This window comes from Staurois parvus, unplaced genomic scaffold (genome assembly GCF_062004578.1).
Source record: "Staurois parvus isolate SC_StPar_1 unplaced genomic scaffold, SC_StPar_1.0 ptg001200l, whole genome shotgun sequence".
NCBI classification, from domain to species: domain Eukaryota; kingdom Metazoa; phylum Chordata; class Amphibia; order Anura; family Ranidae; genus Staurois; species Staurois parvus.
This window is the reverse complement of record NW_028318996.1, coordinates 2529408-2545459: the sequence shown is the minus strand read 5'-3', so window position 1 is coordinate 2545459 and position 16052 is coordinate 2529408. Positions and strand designations below refer to the sequence as shown.

Genomic DNA, 16052 nt, shown 5'->3' with positions numbered 1-16052 from the left:
GCATGTAAAAAAATAAAACACATTTCCAACAAAAACCACATTGCAGGAAACTGCATAGATATGAACAGGACCCATAGGAAATAATGAAATTGGATTGTACTGTGTTTTTGCAAATACACTAAAAATGCAAAGATATGAACTTAGTCTTTTTCATTTTTATTTTGCTCAGAGTTCCACTTTAGTGTGTGAAGTAAAAGCCGTTTTGGTGTTTGCTGTGTAGTATTGTGATATTGCTTCATAAAGGATTGATTTTGAATGGCAAAAAAATACAGTTGAGAGGAAATTTCCTAAAGACATGGAATATAGCTTTTTTTTTTTCTTTGTGATTCTTTTCATAAACCTCCATATTTCCTTTTTTGTTCCTAATAGCTTCTTCTGTTCCCTGGGCATTGTATAAATGCAACTCACTCATAGTCTATTGAGGGAAGGGGGTGGAGCAAGGTCAGTCATTGGCCACTGGTAGTAAATACAGTATTTCTAGTGAAGTGTATGTGTAATCTGTTATGTATTCATTTGTGTTCATGTTCAGGCATCATTATCGGTGCATGATGGCGGTTTACCTCCTGTGGAGGGCGTGGAGAGCACAACAAACATGACTACATTGCAAAGTCCGAATACCAATTCACAGGCAAAGGACGATGATGATGACGAGGATGATGATGACGAGGATGAGGATGACGAGGAAGATGATGAAGATGAAGAAGAGGAGGACTCTGATGCAGATGAATGGGAACCAGATCCACCACGGCCTTTTGATCCCAATGACCTGTGTGAGTTTCTGGTACATTCAACGAATGTTGACGGGTTTCTTTTCGTATTATGTTTTTATGTCACATTTCAATCCTCCTTCTCGCCATCTGTAATTTTAAGGAGTGGAAAACAATGTGTGTACATATCATCCTTTCGCAGGGATATGTGTTTCACTCATCATTCTCTCGTCCTCCTCCACACTGTTTATAGTCCTCTACACTTCAGTTTCTGGGCTTATCTACCACTAGATTACCATCAGCACTGTGTGATGGGAGAAGGGGGAAGGCCTGTTGTAAGATATTTTGCCAAAAAATTGAGAGTAGCAGGTGTCACAGAAGGCAGCCAATAGCATGCGAGTTGATGTGAGATGAGATTTGAAGCGGCCTGTTCATCGTGTGTGCTTCTCGTGGGTTAATGCTAGTTAAATTCAGCAGGATGCACAAGTTCAATGTGCATTAATGCCAGTTCTTACCTTTCTTTCACTCCCCTGCTGCTCTGTTTGACTACTGTGGGGGTGGCTTTAAAGTAACCCTGTTGCATTGCAAAGCAATTACAGTTCACGGAAGATGGCCAGAGACTTCAGACATGTTACAGGAGGTGGTCAGAGATTGCAGGCATGTTAAGGAGGTGGGCAGAGACGGCAGATATGTTAAGGAGGTGATCGGAGACTGTAGACATGTTACAGGAGATGGTCGGAGAATGCAGACATGCTACAGGTGGTGAGCAGAGAATGCAGACATGTTACAGGAGGTGAGCGGAGACTGCAGACATGTTACAGGAGGTGGGCGGAGACTGTAGACATGTTACAGGAGGTGGTCAGAGATTGCAGGCATGTTACGGAGGTGGGCGGAGACTGCAGACATGTTACAGGAGGTGAGCGGAGACTGCAGACACGTTGGAGGAGGTGGACGGAGAGTTCAGACACATTAGAGGAGGTGGGCGGAGAGTGCAGACACATTAGAGGAGGTGGGCGGAGAGTGCAGACACGGAGGTGGGCAGAGACTGCAGAGATGTTAGGGGAGGTGGGTGTAGACTGCAGACATGTTAGGGGAGGTGGGCGGAGACTGCAGACATCCTACAGGTGATGGTAGACGGCTGCAGGAATGCTAAAGGTATGCTTCCCTGCCACTCCCTTCATCTGCAGAAGCCAAAAAAATACCCCGTACTTTGCTTACTTAGGAGCATATTCTGCTGGGAAGGGCTAAAATAAAGCAAACTGCTTGCTTTCCCCTATGTAGGTGAACCACATATTCACACTAAGGTACTGTATATGTAAACCCATTCAGTTAAAATAGAAGTGAAAGGCAAAACATTTGTGTATTCATATAAGAAACATTATAAACACCTTTTTTTTCCCTCTTTTATATAAGTGATTACATACCCTCTGTTCTCAGCTGCATAAGCAACTCAGAGAGCTAGGTAAGAAGACACAGCAGTACACTGATTTTCCCAGTGAATGGCTGTGCAGGGGGGTGGCTTGTCAGCAGAAGTCTGGTCATTGGAGGAGAGTAGACTGAGTTCTCAGCACAGATAGAGAACTGACCACGATGTGCTCTCATGTGTAGTGTGGTCAGTTTTTAATCAGAACGCAGAGGAACTGGCAGGAACACCAGTGATTTTACACAAAGGAAGTGGTACAAAGAGAACAAAATACTTTCTATACAAGTACATGAAACAGCAGGCACATATCAAGAATAAGAAATGTTAGGTTACATATTCTTTAAAACAAGGGAAAAAAAGGTTTTGTTTGGACCATTCAGTCAGCAATAGGATGTAATACAGAGAGCAGATTTGTGCTGTACTGACTGTTAATGCAATTTATCTCTATTGGGGCGGCATGTGGAGTCTTCATTCCATGTCTTCCTCAGGAGAGTTGTCTGCACTCCGGGGAACTGGAAGGGATTAGCACAAGTTAGAGATATATTTGATGCTTATAAGATGGTTGTTCTTTAGGGACTTCAGCCTAATGCAATCCCCCTTCAGCCTGCCTTCTAGGTGATCAGAGCCTCCAGATCTTCTTGTAGCCGCCCCAGGGAGTGAATGTTGCTAGGAGACTACAAGATCTAATGCTTCAGAAATAGTATAGTATAAAGCAGTTAGATCAGTGGTGGGCAACCTGTTTTATTGGGAGGGGAAGGGGTGGGATGAGGTATCTGAAATGGCCCACAGATTTATATAGAAAAAAGTAAAAAGATATATTAAATTATAGAAAAGTGCAAAGATATAAAACAAGAACATTGCTTGCAATCAACAAGATATTGTTTGATGGCTTTTGTCTGCAATCTAATGCTGTGCATTGGTTGCTTAGATGAACTAGAAGCACAGGAGAGAGAGAGAGAGAGACCCCCCACGTGTGGGGTGTTTGAGGAGGTTTCAGCTCACAAAAGGGCAGAAGGGACCAGAATGGAGGGAACATATATAACAAATGTGGGTCAATGTTCCATTCATTCACAAAATGGAAATCCGCAGGCTCTACCCACTCCAGGCAATGATTTTATTTCTGTCAGGGTTGCACCACACATCCCAGCAGTCCCAGTGCTCTGATAGCAGCACTCAGCTCATATGAAACTAAAAGTCCTGATGTCCAGATAGCGGCAGACAGCCAAAATAGAACTACAAGTCACAGTGTCCAACTAGTAGCATGCAGCCAGTATGGAACTACAAGTCCCTGCAATTCAAAGCTACTTCCTTAAATCTCCATCTAGTCTCATTCTTGTAAGAACCTGGAACCATGAGTTTCTTCCTTCCCTATAACTGGAGTAACTTTGTGTATACTCCGGCTCTCTTCTGCCATTCAGCAATCACAGACCTGAGCCCAGATTCCCAGTGCTGAATTGTCTAGCTGTGTTCTGGTACAGGATATGTTGAATCCAGTGTCCCTGCTGAATCTCCAGACCCCCCGTGTGGACACAGAAACCCATTGACCAGGCATGCAGATCATCTGACTTATTGACACAGACTAATATTTTCCTATAACATTTGTTTTATAGAAGCTGCTGATTTTTCTTTAAATCTTTTACTACCACCGCCGAGAATTTCACAGTGTGCAGTGAAATCAGAGTAAGCAATTTCAATACAAGAGAGGAGCCTGTACAACTGTTCAAGACTGAAGGGAAGGCTGGCTTTCAGACTTAACCGTGTCTACTCTATACAAAACTAAAAAAAAAAGTTGTGGCTTTAGATATACTTTTGTACTATAAATGCACACTGCCTGTTATCCAAAACAGAATTTATGAGCCATTCAACACTGCAGAGTTGATAGTGATTCACAGTCACAAACAGTAGGGCCGGTCATACATTATACAATTTTCTTCCTTCAAGCATGGGTGGAAGGAAACAAATTTGCTCGATTTCCCCATCAACACAGTCAGTCAGTGTTGATGGGGGAACCCCTCCCCCAGCGCTATTGTGTTTTTCCGGCAGGGAGCCTTCCCCAACGGCAGATTACAATGATCACTGCTGGCGGCTATAGCCACCGGCAGTGATCGGTAGAAAAAAAACCCACAGACTGGTTGTACTGAAGTTGATTGCTCAAATTGAGTACAATTAGCCTGCCCATAGATGGATGGAAATACAGCCAGTTCCTGCCGAACTGGCTGCATTTTGATCTTTGACCTCCTCAGGTTCTGCACTCTTAAGCTAGCCACTTACATTATGTTCAACATTGTTTCCTGAATGCTGCCCTAACCAGTGTCACTTTTGAGAACAAAGCTTACCCTTTAACTGTAAAAAGATGAAACTTTGTGTTGGATGTGTGACAGAGTGAGACCAATACAGTGGGTAAAATAAGTATTTTCCTCAGTAAATATATTTCTAAATGTGCTATGCAGTTTTCACCACACGTCGGTAACAACAGATGCAATCCATACATAGAAAGAAACCAAAATAAATAAGTTCAGAAATTGAGTTACATGTAATAAAATGGAATGACACAGGGAAAAAGTATTGAACACGCTAACTGAAATGTATTTAATACTTCGTACAAAATCCTTTGTTGGTAAAGACAGCTTCAAGACGCCTTCTGTATGGAGAAACTATTTGCATGCATTTCTCAGGTGTGTTTTTGGCCCACTCTTCCAAAGTCTTCAAATCTTGAAGGTTCTGTGGGCCTCTTCTATGAACTGTTATTTTTAAATCTTTCCATAGATTTTCTATTGGATCCAAGATGATTTACTGGGCCATTCTAGCAGTTTTATTTCCTTTTCAGTTGATTGTTTCTTTGGCTATGTGTTTGGGATCATTATCTTGCTGAAATGACCCCATCGTTTCATCTTCATCATCCTGGTAGATTCTGGTAGATGGCAGCAGATTTTTATCAAGAATGTCTCGGTACATTTTTTCATTCATCCTTCCTTCAGTGATATGAAGTGTGCCTGTACTGTATGCTGAAAAACAGCCCCACACCATGATGTTCCCACCTCCAAACTTCCCTGTTGGTATGGTGTTTTTGAGGTGATGTATAGTGCCATTTGACCTCCAAACATGGGGTGTGTTATGGCATCCAAAGAGTTCAATTTTGGTCTCATCTGACTAGACTATATTCTCCCAGTATTTCACAGGCTTGTCTAAATGTTGTGCAGCAAACTTTAAAGGAGCTTCAACATGCTTTTTCTTCAGCAATGGAGTTTTGCATGGTAAGTGCATATACAGGCCATGGCAGTTGAGTGCATTACGTATTGTTTTCTTTGAAACAATTGTACCTGATAATTCCAAGTCTTTCTGAAGCTCTCTACAAGTGGTGTTTGGCTCTTGGACAACTCCTCTGTCAGAAATCTTGCAAGGAGCACCTGGTCGTTGCTAGTTTATGGTGAAATGATGTTTTTTTTTACTTCCAGATTATGGCCCCAACAGTGCTCACTGGAACATGTAAAGGTTTAGAAATCATACAGTAACCAATGCCATCAGTATGTTTTTCAACAATAAGGTTGTGAAGGTATTGAAAGAGCTCTTTGCTTTTACCCATCATGAGATGTTTCTTCTGTGACACCTTGGTAATGACACCTTTTTATAGGCCATCAGTTGACACTGAACCAGCTGATATTAATTTTCACTGACAAGAGGCAGGACTGCTTTCTAATTACTGATAGATTTTATCTGGTGTCTTGGCTTTCCATGCCTTTTTTCCACTTCTCTTTCTTCATGTTCAATACTTTTTCCCTCTGTCATTTCATTTTATTACACATAAGTTAATTTCAGAATTTGTTTTTTTTTGTATGTATGGATTGTATGGGTTGTTACCAAGATGTGGTAGAAATTTCATGTCAATAGCACCTTTAGAAATATATTTACCTAGCAAAATGGTGACGTGTTCACTACTTATTTTACGCTCTGTTTATGACCTCAAACATAATTGGTAACACACAGGATTCTTTTTTTTCCTGTTTTGTTTTGCAGGGTGTGAAGAGTGCAATAATGCCCATCCATCAGTGTGTCCGAAACACGGGGCCCTCCATCCAATTCCAAACCGTCCTGTATTGACCCGAGCTCGAGCCAGTTTGCCCTTAGTCTTGTACATTGATCGCTTCCTTGGAGGGGTGTATTCCAAGCGCCGTATTCCCAAGCGCACCCAATTTGGACCTTTGGAAGGACCTTTAGTTAAAAAATCAGAGCTGAAGGATGGCTACATTCATCTGAAGGTTTGTGAGAGAGACTTTTTTTTTCCTGAATATGAGGAATGGAGAGTTAGAATCAAGGGATAACTAAAGATTGTAGAATTACTTTAAAGGAAGGGAAAGAAGTGATGTGGTGAGAGGACATGATTTAGGTGACAACAATATTAACAAAGGTGGATATGTAGGACACAATGGGAGGACATTTGTCAAGCAAATTGGTGCCAAAATTAGATGTCAGGCTGCCTTCCAATTAGCCAAGTCTATGTGATAGTTAATCTATGAATTTGCAGTCCCTGTACCTGTAATTATGGGCAGCTGTGACAAATTCAGCACTGAAGATGAGAATTTCACTAATAAAGTGGCTGTAAAGACATATGATTTTTACCTTTTAATGCATTCTCTGTGTTAAGGTAAAAAAACGTCCATGGTCACCTTCTCTTCCCTTCCCAAATACGTACCTGAGTCCTATTGTGATCCAGCACTGCTCTTTCTTGCCTCATAGGACTCAGAGGCAGCAGTGGGAGCTACTGCTGACAATCAAATGCTGTAGAGGAGGCAGTAGGGGGCAGGGTCAATCCACGCTGTGTATGTCTATAGACACACACATCCTGGCTCAGAATCAAGCCAGCACGAGTGCCCCCATAGCAAGCGGATTGCAATGAATGCACTCGGATGGGAGGAGCAGCCGAGAAGACCGGCAGGGGACCCCAGAAGAGAAGGAAATGGGACCACTGTACAGAACAAGTATAACATGTTATTTTATGGAAAAAAATGAAGCTTTACAATCACTTTAAGAAAATGGGGTGCTACTTAGAATAGCAGAGGGATTCATCTATGAATTAAGCTGCAAAATGATCTTTCTCATTACTTCTGTTTTAGTAGAATTGATAGCTGTTCCCTATAATGGTGGTGGGCAGCATGCCTTGCGAATAACAGTGATGGTGCTAAGTGGAAGACCTTGTGGTTAATAGTGGTTGTAGTGGGTAGAAGGCCTCAGGAAGAATAGTGAAGGGGTGGGTAGAAGGCCTTGGGAATAATAATGGCTGTAGTGAGTAGAAGGCCTTGGATATGATGATGATGGTGTGTAGAAGGTCTTGGAATAGTAACGGAGGAAATACATTAGTAGATAGAGAATTGCATGGTGAGAGGGCTGTGGCTTGCAGGGAGTGGGCTGGGCGGCATTTGGGAATATTGGAGAGTAGATTTTGGCAAGAAAGACTTGGAAGGTCAGCAAGAATTGTGGGAAGAAAGGAATAAATGACTAACATTTTTTAAGCAGTGCTTTTCATTGATGGCTTTTGGGGATTATTATAGTGTATCTAAAGCCATTTTTGGATATAATGGTAAGAGATTAGATCCTCTGTTGGTTTCATTTGCTGTCTGTGTCCCTGCTCGGTCTCTGGACTCCTCTGTGTCCTGATAGTCACTGTTCCTGGCAGTGAAAGTGAAGGGAAAAGTCATCATTTTTAGTTACCACCAGAACAGAAAAAAGGGAAAACTTCCAATGGGGACACTTGTTCCAGTGTCAGCTGTGTTAGAAGCGTTTCCCTAGCCTCAGAGAGATTTCCTCTGACATCCTGTTGCATCTACAGGCAGGAAGTGAAGGGAGATCTCCCCAGTGGGTGGCAGATGGCAAAATAAATTCCTTACAGGGGTTTTACCTATTCCGTGTTCTACACTTTACGCATTCAGGAAAGGTGTAATTCATTCGATCACTTGTTTCTTGCAGGTGTCCCTCAGTAACCCTCTGGACTCCCAGGATGCCTTTCAGGAGGATCTTTGGTTTGACCTGTCTGAAGAGAGTCTATGTAACTGGATGATGTTTGTCCGACCAGCACAGAACCATTTAGAGCAGAATCTAGTGGCCTATCAGTACGGCCAGCACATCTATTACACCACCATTAAGAATATCGAACCAAAGCAGGAACTGAGGGTACTGGGCATTAATAAACACAATTGTGTAATCATGGGGAAATGAATATCTTAGACAAGGGGTCTTCATGTAGAATAGAAATCTTCCAGCTTCTTCAGCCTCCCTGTGTAACAGTGTGCTGTTGTCCATAGTTCCCAGACCTCCCAGAGGTCTGTATTTCTGGATTTTACTTGCAGTTCTTTCTGATGGCTAACTGTGGGATTATGATATTACTCTAAAACACAACCTATGGGACCCCCTTGCATTTTATTGGTCAACTTCAGCCTACCAATTCATATTGGCAAGAAAGACAGGATTAATTTTCACTACAAATAGGTGGGCTGTGTTAACACGATCTCCACCTTATTCAGTCAGAGAGCCCTTTGTATTTATTGAGAAAACTACTTTATGAATTACATTAAGTAGGTCACATTACCTTTTATCTGTTATAGAAAAATATTTGGCAGGGTTTTCTGGAAGTGTTTTTTTTTTTTTTGTTTTTGTTTTTTAATAGTTACATGACAATAAATAATGCTCCTGTGTTCATCTGTAGGTTTGGTATGCTGCATCCTATGCTGAGTTTGTTAATCAGAAGATTCATGATATCTCACAGGAGGAGAGGAAGGGTGAGTTGACATCGGTATGGTTTAGGGATAGATGGACCTCCATTCAGTAGGAGGGGTGGAACTATAAAGATGGCTGCTATAAAATAATGGTGTGTTTAAAGACTAATTTTTTTTTGTGTGCGTTTGTTAGGGTCCATGCACACTGGACTTTAAAAACACTGCTTCTACAGGAGTTTAGCGTTTTGCCTGTAGAAGCAGCTCAATGTTATCCTATGTGTCCATGTACATTAGGATGTTTAGGGGCATTTTTTAAGCTCGGCGTTTAGAGGCAGAAAAAACCCTTCTGAGTTGAGTTTTTGAGAGGAGATTGCTAGCACAAAAAAACGCAAAACGCATGTATATGAGCGTTCTTTTTCTGCCATGGGAACTGGCTTTTTGTTTTAAGCCCAGTGTGCATGTTTTTTTTAGTTTAACACATTGAGTACAATAAGATAAACATCCCCCAGTGAATTAATTGATAAAATTCTTACCTCAGCACTTGCGGTTAACATCTTTCAATGCAGCTGAGCCTTGCTGCCTTAGTGCTGCTCTCCTGAACATCTTGCCTTTACAGGAAAGCATTAAGTTGATAGTGCAGTTTGGAGCCATCCTGTTAGTTTGTAGAAGGGAGAGGGGAGGAGGAGGGGAGTTCCTTGCCATCCTAGGCTAAGGGGCTGTGTAGTTTCTATTGATGCACACAGTGTAGGAAGACAACTCTAGTCCCTGCATGCAAGGATAGCTCCATAGGATACTGCAAAGGAAAGGAGCCATCCTGAAACAGGAAACCTGGGGCAGCAGTCATGGTACAAGCTGAAGCTGAAACATAGGGAAGGAGTTAAAGATAAGAAAGCTGCACCCTCCAGTAAGTGATAAAGTACGCTGCTGAAAGTGCTTAAAACAAATTAGAGTTTAATCTCCATTTAACCCTTATTCTTTAAAATCATAACACCACTTATTAAACCTTTATCATACCATGAATGTTGATACATTTAAAAAAAGACAGTATTCCAGATACTCTCTTCTCTGATTTTAATGGCAGCTATGTGACTGCTATACCGCCCTGCCTCCCTAGGCTTCAAGCGGTAGGGTTGGAGACTGTTCAGGTCATTGAGTATAAAGATTAAAATTCCCACAATCCAATGCATAATGTACAGAGATTTCCAATTACAGCTAAAGATACAAAGAAATATTATTATTATACAGGATTTATATAGCGCCAACAGTTTGCTCAGCGCTGTACATTATAACATTATAGTGGGAGACAGTACACGAGACAGTACAGTAACAATACGATTCAATACACGAGGGGTTTGAGGGCCCTGCTCCTTGGAGCTTACGGTCTAGGAGGGAGGGGATAGTGGTACAGGAGGAAATAGCTGTGGGGGATGGAGTGGTAGGAAGAGTGGAGGAGTTCAGTAATTAGGTGAGGGCGGGGTAGGCTTCCCTGAAGAGATGGGTTTTCAGAGTGCGCCTAAAGGTGAGGAGAGTAGGTGATAGTCTGATGGATTGGGGTAGGGAGCTCCAGAGGATAGGAGAAGTCCTGGAGACGGGCATGGGAGGAGGAAACCAGGGAACTAGAGAGTAGGAGGTCTTGTGAGGAGCGGAGAGTACGTTTGGGTGGTATTTGGATACCAGATCGGTGATGTAGTTTGGGGCAGTATTATGAACAGCTTTATACGTCAATGTTAGTATTTTGAATTTTATCCGTTGGGCAATCGGAAGCCAGTGGAGGGATTGGCAGAGGGGGTTGGTGGATACAGAGCGGTTAGTAAGGTGGATGAGTCTGGCCGCAGCATTCAAGATAGACTGAAGCGGGGATAGCCTGCGGTGAGGTAAGCCGGTGAGGAGGGAGTAACAGTAGTCAAGTCGTGATATGAGGGAGTGAATGAATTGCTTAGTGGTTTCCGTGGTTAGGAACGTGCGTATTTTGGAGATGTTGTGGAGGTGAAGTCTACATGAGTTTGTCAGCGAATGGACCTGGGGCTGGAAGGACAGATGGGAGTCTAGGATAACACCTAAATATAGAATAATTCTTTAACGAGTAGGTATATCCTCAGGCCTGCTTGCTTCACTTGGACTGCCCTTTCCATTCATTTGCCCCAACTGTGCAGCTGCTGTTCAGATATTGAGAGCCACTGCCGTGCATGTTGAGAAGGGCTGGGTGGGGTGGGGGTGTCAGCAATAGAATGACTGTGGGATTCCAGGACACATGGCATTATAAGTGGCTCAAGGAGGAAATAGGGACACAAACTGGCCAAGCTATTACATATCTGCTTCCGTGCTTAGCATGGCAACAGAAAGAGAGCTTCTTTATGAACAGTACTGGCAAGATCACCTGGTATTTTCTGTGCCTTCCAGTTCTTGCATAAAGAAAAAGATGGATGTAAAATTAGAAGCCCCAAATTTATAAATTTATATAAACATACTCTTCTAGTTCTGGGTATGGTCATGAGGAGTTGGCAACCTTGTTAGGTTTCTATTGCTGTCTGGGTCCCCTTTGGGGAAGTTGATCCTCTCTTGTCCAGGTGACCATTGTCACTTTGACAGAAAGTGATAAGAAAATCAAAATTTTGAATGATCATCGGAACAGAGAGGTTTTCCATTGGGGACACTTACTGTGACAACTTTCTGAAAAGTTTTCTCTCACTCCCTCTTATGTGAATGGGACAAGAAAGTGATTGGAATCCTCCCCAATGGGTCACAGACTGTAAAAAAACAAAAAAAGTACAAAACCTGACGAGGTTTTAGTATTCCCTATGCCGCTATCTAAAATGTTTAAAGGAAAAACCCTATGCAGTTAACATTTCAGCCTTGAATGAGGTCTTTTCCCTTCCATTGTCCTGGCATGAATGTGTCCTCAGGTTTTTTTCATTCAGGTTTGGCTGAACTTCACACAAAGCATTAAAAACACAATTGAAATACATATGTAGGAGTTGTTTTACCTGTCCATCCAATCCTGCTGGCAGAGGGGGAGACCTTATTTTACCTTGCTGCAGCTCACTAACACTTTCCTGCGAATGAACAGTAAAAGGAGAAGCAGCGGACTGATGAGCTCATCTATGTCACTATGTTCATTGCTTCTGTCAGCATGTTCTTTGTTAGCATATGAGCACTGCAGCACAACTGATTGACTCCTTGTGCCACTTCTCCCTCTTTCAGTTTGAGCTCTGTTGTACAGGGATTGCAAGAGGCTAATACAAGGACAAAACTAGATACTAAAACTGCTTGCCTGGAGGTAAGCTTTAAGGGACTGATAGAAGTTTTACAGAGGAGGCCTTTTCAGTTTACATTATAAACTACATTGAAACAACTCTTTACTTATGTCTTACCTCGATCTAATCTGTGCACATTGTGATGTGTAACGCATGTGGTTTTTGTCCTTTTCAGTCCTCAGAGAGCAAGAGAAGAATTGGCCATGTTATGAATGCAATCGCCGGTTTATGAGCTCTGAACAACTGCAACAGCACCTAAATTCCCATGACGAGAAGCTAGACTTCTTCAGCAGGTGCACCCCCCTTTCCTCATGAATATATTTGTTTTATGCAGCCTGATACACTATATTGCCAAAAGTATTAGGATGCCTGTCTTTACACGCACATGAACTTTAATGGCATCCCAGTCTTAGTCTGTAGGGTTCAATATTGAATTGGCCCACCCTTTGCAGCCATAACAGCTTCAACTCTTCTGGGAAGGCTGTCCACAAGGTTTAGGAGGGTGTCTATGGGAATGTTTGACCATTCTTCCAGAAGCACATTTGTGAGGTCAGGCACTGATGTCGGACGAGAAGGCCTGGCTCGCAGTCTCCACTCTAATTCATCCCAAAGGTCTTCTGTCGGGTTAAGGTCAGGACTCTGTGCAGGCCAGTCAAGTTCTTCCACACTAAACTGGCTCCTCCATGTCTTTATGGACCTTGCTTTGTGCACTGGTGCGCTGTCATGTTAGAACAGAAAGGGGCTGTAGCAATCCTACCCACGGAGATGGACGCGGTTCAACCATTTTGCTCCAACCTCCATCTTGGCAAAGGATCATCCATCTTGTACAAATATACCTCTCCTCATCCCCCTCCCTCTCTGAGATCCACAGTGACATGTGGTTGGTGTGTGTGTTGGAAGTGACACAGGCAGGCCAGAGCACAGCAGGCAGCTCCGAGCTATAAAACCTCTCTGAGCTGGGTGCTGGGCGGTCTAAGAAACTGTGCAATCTGGCACCTAATAAAAGGATAACCCAAGCCTTCCCCTGAGTTCAAAGACATTCCAGAGAAGTAATAAACTAGATACCACACTTAAAATCCTTTTTCCCCATCTCATATCTTGGAATATGAAAGACTTACATAAAAACCAGGCATATCTTCAGATTGCTAACGATCAAACAAACCGTTTGATATGTCACACTCCTTGGCTGGAATATATAGGAAAGCAGAAAATTACATCTCTTGAACCATTCAAGTATGTATCTCATATTTCATATCTAACCGTTCCGCAGATGCGTCTGCATATTAATCTACCCGCGGGAATGTTACTTGTGCCTAGGAAAAGTTATGAGCCAAAATATAAGCTAGAGAAAGATTTTGGTTCTAGCTTGGGTCTCCGCCTAGACACCCCTCCCCGAATGAGACATTGGTCCTTGGCTTCAGAGACACCCCCTGCTGGGGGACACCAAAATAGGCTGTCAGGCCTAAGAGTGGACATTGAAGAAATCTCCCTTTTAACATCAGAACCAACTTGGAAGACGGTGCCCTTTTGCTCTGAAACTTGATCTGCTTTACCCAGGACTTTTGGCAAGTACTCTACCTCTCTAAACTTCTTTCTGTTACCTTTTTGCTGTGTTATTGCTCTCTTTATTTATATATATATATATTGGTTACATCTTTTTTTTGTAAATATTTTTATTGCACCCTTTTGACCTTTTAGTAATAAATCTTTCTTTCTGAAAGCGTTGAACTGTTTCTATAGCTCTTTAATGCAACTTACGAATTTCTGCCTCCGAAGAGCGCTACTATGTGTGTTTAACCCTCTGTATAACCTGTCTGCGGTGATAGTGGTATACAGACGATTATCCAATCATCCTAGTGTTATTGCTAAAGTTGCCGAGTTTCCTCTTTCTTTGTACAAAAAGGAGTTAGTAGCAGTGTGAAGGGGTAATTAACCTGACCCAGTAATAATCGCACTCAGGCTGCCGGTACATCGATTTGTGGTCCATTAGCTGGAAAATCGTTGTGCAGGGTGCAGCTGGGCGTGGCGTTGTTGCGCACGTGACATCGCGGTTTCAGATTAGCTAGTCCTTTGGTCACGAGTTTGGTGAGAAGGTCCGGGGTCTGACACCGCGATCGTCACAGGGGCCATCCCCAAACTGTTCCCACAAAGCTGGGAGCATGAAATTGTCCAAAATGTCACGCCTTAAGAGTTCCCTTCACTGGAACGAAGGGGCTAACCCAGGGGTGGGCAAACTTTTTGACTTGAGGGCCACAATGGGTTCATATATTGGACCCGGGGGCCGGACCAAGAGTAGATGAATGATGTGTATGTGTCATCCATAGTAAGTATAGTAATATTCCCCCATAGTAAGCATAGTAATTCATCTCCCATATAGTAATTCATCCCCCATATAGTAATTCATCCCCCATATAGTAATTCATCCCCCATATAGTAATTCATCCCCCATATAGTAATTCATCCCCCATATAGTAATTCATCCCCCATAGTAATTCATCCCCCATAGTAATTCATCCCCCCTATAGTAATTAATTCCCCATATTCATCCCCCATATTAAGTCCCCAAGTCCCCCCTGTGTCAATTCACTTACCTTTGCTCCGTGTGTTCCTCTCGCCGTGTTCCCGCGCCGTTCCGGTGTAGCATGAAAATCTGTCTCCTATGAGGATCTGTCCCCCTCGACGTATCTGCGCATCTGCCAGTTTCAGGCATTAGCAGCCGATCGGCGATCTCTGGCACATGCGTAGATACGTCGAGGGGGACAGATCCTCATAGGAGACAGATTTTCATGCTACACCGGTCTTCAGGGCGGACTGTGAGAGGAGCCTAGCGGGAGCCTAGCTCGAGCCTAGCTCCGCGGGCCGGATTAAAAGGTCCGCCGGGCCGTATATGGCCCGTGGGCCGTAGTTTGCCCATTGCTGGGCTAACCCCTGAAAAACAACCCCACACCATAATCCCCCCTCCACCAAACTTTACACTTGGCACAAATTAGTCAGGCAAGTACCGTTCTGGCAATCACCAAACCCAGACACGTCCATTGGATTGCAAGACAGAGAAACGTGATCCATCATGCCAAAGAATACGTCTCCACTGCTCTAAAGTCCAGTGATGGCGTGCTTTACACCACTGCATCTGACGCTTTGCATTGCACTTGGTGATGTAAGGCTTGAATGCAGCTGCTCGGCTATGGAAACCCATTCCATGAAGCTCTCTATGCACTGTTGTTGTGCTAATCTGAAGGCCACACGAAGTTTGGAGGTCTTTAGCTATTGACTCTGCAGACAGTTGGGGAATTCTGTGCGCTTCAGCAGACCCCACTCTGTCATGTTACATGGCCTTCCACTTTGTTATAATACCACTAACAGTTGACCGTGAAATATTAATATAATATAATTCAAGGAAATTTCATGGATGGACTTATTGCACAGGTGGCAACCTATCACGGGACCACGACTGAATTCACTGAGCTCCTGAGAGCGACCTATTCTTTCACAAATGTTTGTAGAAGCAGTCTGCATGCCTAGGTGCTTGATTTTATACACCTGTGGCCATGGAGGTGATTGGAACTGCAGAATCCAATGATGTGGAGGGGTGTCCCAATACTTTTGGCAATATAGTGTATATCCTGAGTTGTATGTGTAATGTGTATTCTATATACACCACATGTCTGTGCTGTGTTCTCTGTGCTTGTCTTGTACAAGTATATATCCTCCTATTTCTTGAATAGTCATATAGCGGTGTGTCTTGCAGAACAGCTCTATATCCATGTTCTGTACCATGTATTACTATGCTGCGCCAGTTACATGCTGATATCATCTATGTAGTAATTCACCAGTCATTTAATCTGATTTGACTTCTTTATAATGCTTTCTGTTTGATGTAATAAGCAAGAAGGAAACTGGGACAGGTGATTCTGCTAATTATTCAGTGATATCAACAACACACCGTATGCCTGGATTTTAG

At 43.0% G+C, this 16052-nt stretch overlaps 1 protein-coding gene across 3 annotated transcripts in view; it reads left to right on the top strand.

Annotated features, from left to right (window-relative positions):
• PRDM10 (PR/SET domain 10) overlaps positions 1 to 16052 on the top strand; it is a 99245-nt gene that overhangs the window by 53671 nt on the left and 29522 nt on the right. For all 3 annotated transcript variants that reach the window (XM_089660079.1, XM_089660080.1, XM_089660081.1), the window contains exons 6-10: positions 530 to 770; positions 6145 to 6386; positions 8092 to 8295; positions 8828 to 8900; positions 12267 to 12384. In XM_089660079.1, the coding sequence (XP_089516205.1) occupies positions 530 to 770; positions 6145 to 6386; positions 8092 to 8295; positions 8828 to 8900; positions 12267 to 12384 (878 nt within the window). The remainder of the gene's footprint in view (positions 1 to 529; positions 771 to 6144; positions 6387 to 8091; positions 8296 to 8827; positions 8901 to 12266; positions 12385 to 16052) is intronic.